The sequence below is a fragment of the Colobus angolensis genome, unplaced genomic scaffold, assembly GCF_000951035.1.
Source record: "Colobus angolensis palliatus isolate OR3802 unplaced genomic scaffold, Cang.pa_1.0 Scaffold189, whole genome shotgun sequence".
Lineage (NCBI taxonomy): Eukaryota > Metazoa > Chordata > Mammalia > Primates > Cercopithecidae > Colobus > Colobus angolensis.
In genome coordinates this window covers 50,319-52,174 of record NW_012115032.1, presented here as the reverse complement: position 1 = coordinate 52,174, position 1,856 = coordinate 50,319, and the positions used below count along the sequence as shown (strand labels likewise).

The 1,856-nt window shown below is 30.7% G+C and overlaps 1 protein-coding gene across 1 annotated transcript in view; it reads right to left on the bottom strand.

The window, feature by feature from the left end:
• The window catches only part of LOC105510472 (UDP-glucuronosyltransferase 2B20), a 23,061-nt gene that overhangs the window by 11,930 nt on the left and 9,275 nt on the right, over positions 1-1,856 (bottom strand). The window contains exon 3 of the mRNA XM_011940269.1: positions 1,142-1,361. Coding sequence (XP_011795659.1) covers positions 1,142-1,361 — 220 coding nt within the window. The remainder of the gene's footprint in view (positions 1-1,141; positions 1,362-1,856) is intronic.

Genomic DNA, 1,856 nt, shown 5'->3' with positions numbered 1-1,856 from the left:
TAATCACATGAAAAGATGGTTAACATCTTCAGCCATAAGGAAATGCAAGTGAATACCATAATGAGAGACCACTTTACACACACTAGAATGGCTGTGATAGAAAGACAGGTGATAACAAGTGTGGAGAGAGTGTGAAGAAATTAGAGCCCTTATATCCAGCTGGTGGTAATGAAAAATGACACAAATACTTTGAAAAACAGTTTAGCAGTTCTTCATGAACAACAATTTCCCATACGCCTCAGCAATTCCACTCCTGTGTCTCCTCAAAAGAAGTAAAAATCTATTTTTACACAGAAAATATGTATAACAACGTTCATAAGTGCCAAAATTGGAAAGACCTAAAATGTCCATGACCCGATAAATGGGTAATTTTGGTATAAATGTATCAAAGAATATTATATAGAATAAAAATGAATGAGTTCTGACACATCCAACAACATAAATAAAACTAAAAATGATTATGCTAAGTGAAATAAGTCATTTAAAAAACACCATAAATTGTATGATTTCATTTATATAAAATATGTGAAGAGAATAATCTATTGAGAAACAAAGTAATTTTGTAGCTTTCTAGGACTAGAGGTTTATTGGGAGCAACTTCATGCATTATGAGTTCATTTATGAGTTCATAAATGTTCTTTAGGGTTGTAGCTTTGTAACTATGTAAACACACTAAATATATTTAGATTTTAAATTTTAGTGAATGTTATGCTATGCACATTGTAATTCACTATCAAATTTCTTAAAAGAATGATAATAATAAAAAGAAATTTTTGAGAAAATATATTCATACTTTCAGAAATTTTAGGTATTGAATTGAAATATTTTATCATATTTCTCTAGTTACATTATTTCTTTTTATCGTGTATTCTATCTTTAAAACTATTTAAAATAATTATCTATATATCTTTAATTTTTTTTAATTTTATAATTCATTGCAGTCATTGGTGACCCATTAAATCTATGGGGTTGAAATGTAACTTTGAAATTACTGTCTGGTGGAAAATAAGAGCAGATTTTACATTGGTTAAATCACTTCAATCCCTTCAAAATCAGTCTCTTAAAAAAAGGTTAAAACTCATATTCACTGTTGACAAAATAATTTATAAATACCACCTGGTAACAAAATTGTAATACTCACATAGGCTCATTAATGACTGACTTCAATGCATTGAGCAAATCTCTACTTGACATGGTCCTGATATCCACACTGAGGGCTGCTCCCTTGACTTTCATGTGAACAATGTTATCATGTTGATCTGCAAACAAGGGAATGCCCACCATAGGGATCCCATGGTAGATCGCCTCATAGATGCCATTGGTTCCACCATGAGTTATAAAAGCTTTGGTTTTGGGATGACCTAAAAGTGGATGAATTTTAACAAAAATATTAATTGTAAGGCACAGGAATTCAATAAGAAATGCACAATGTAAGGAACTTTAAGCAACGGTGTTCCCTAGGTAACATTCTATCCACAAAACTGCATTGAAATTGTTTTCAAATTTTGGAGGAAGAAGCACCTACTTCTGCTGGAAAGGTAAGTGAATGCTACATGAAAAGGTCGTGGTGTGTGTGTCTTCATAATGGAAATATAAATTTAAAAGATTGTCAGGTGAACAAAATGAAAAAGCACATTCTTAACTAAAAAATTTAAATGTACAAAAGAGAAAAGTATAAGTTTGGGTATAAAAGAACATGGTGTCTTAAGTGTTATAAAAATGTAGTCACATTTATGTATTCAAAAATATTTAAATACTTAAAATATTTAAAATATTTAATTTTTTTTTAAAGGCAGCAGGGTAGTAGGCAATAGGCTGGAGGTCGTGCTGAGGAAGGACCGGTTACACATCATCAC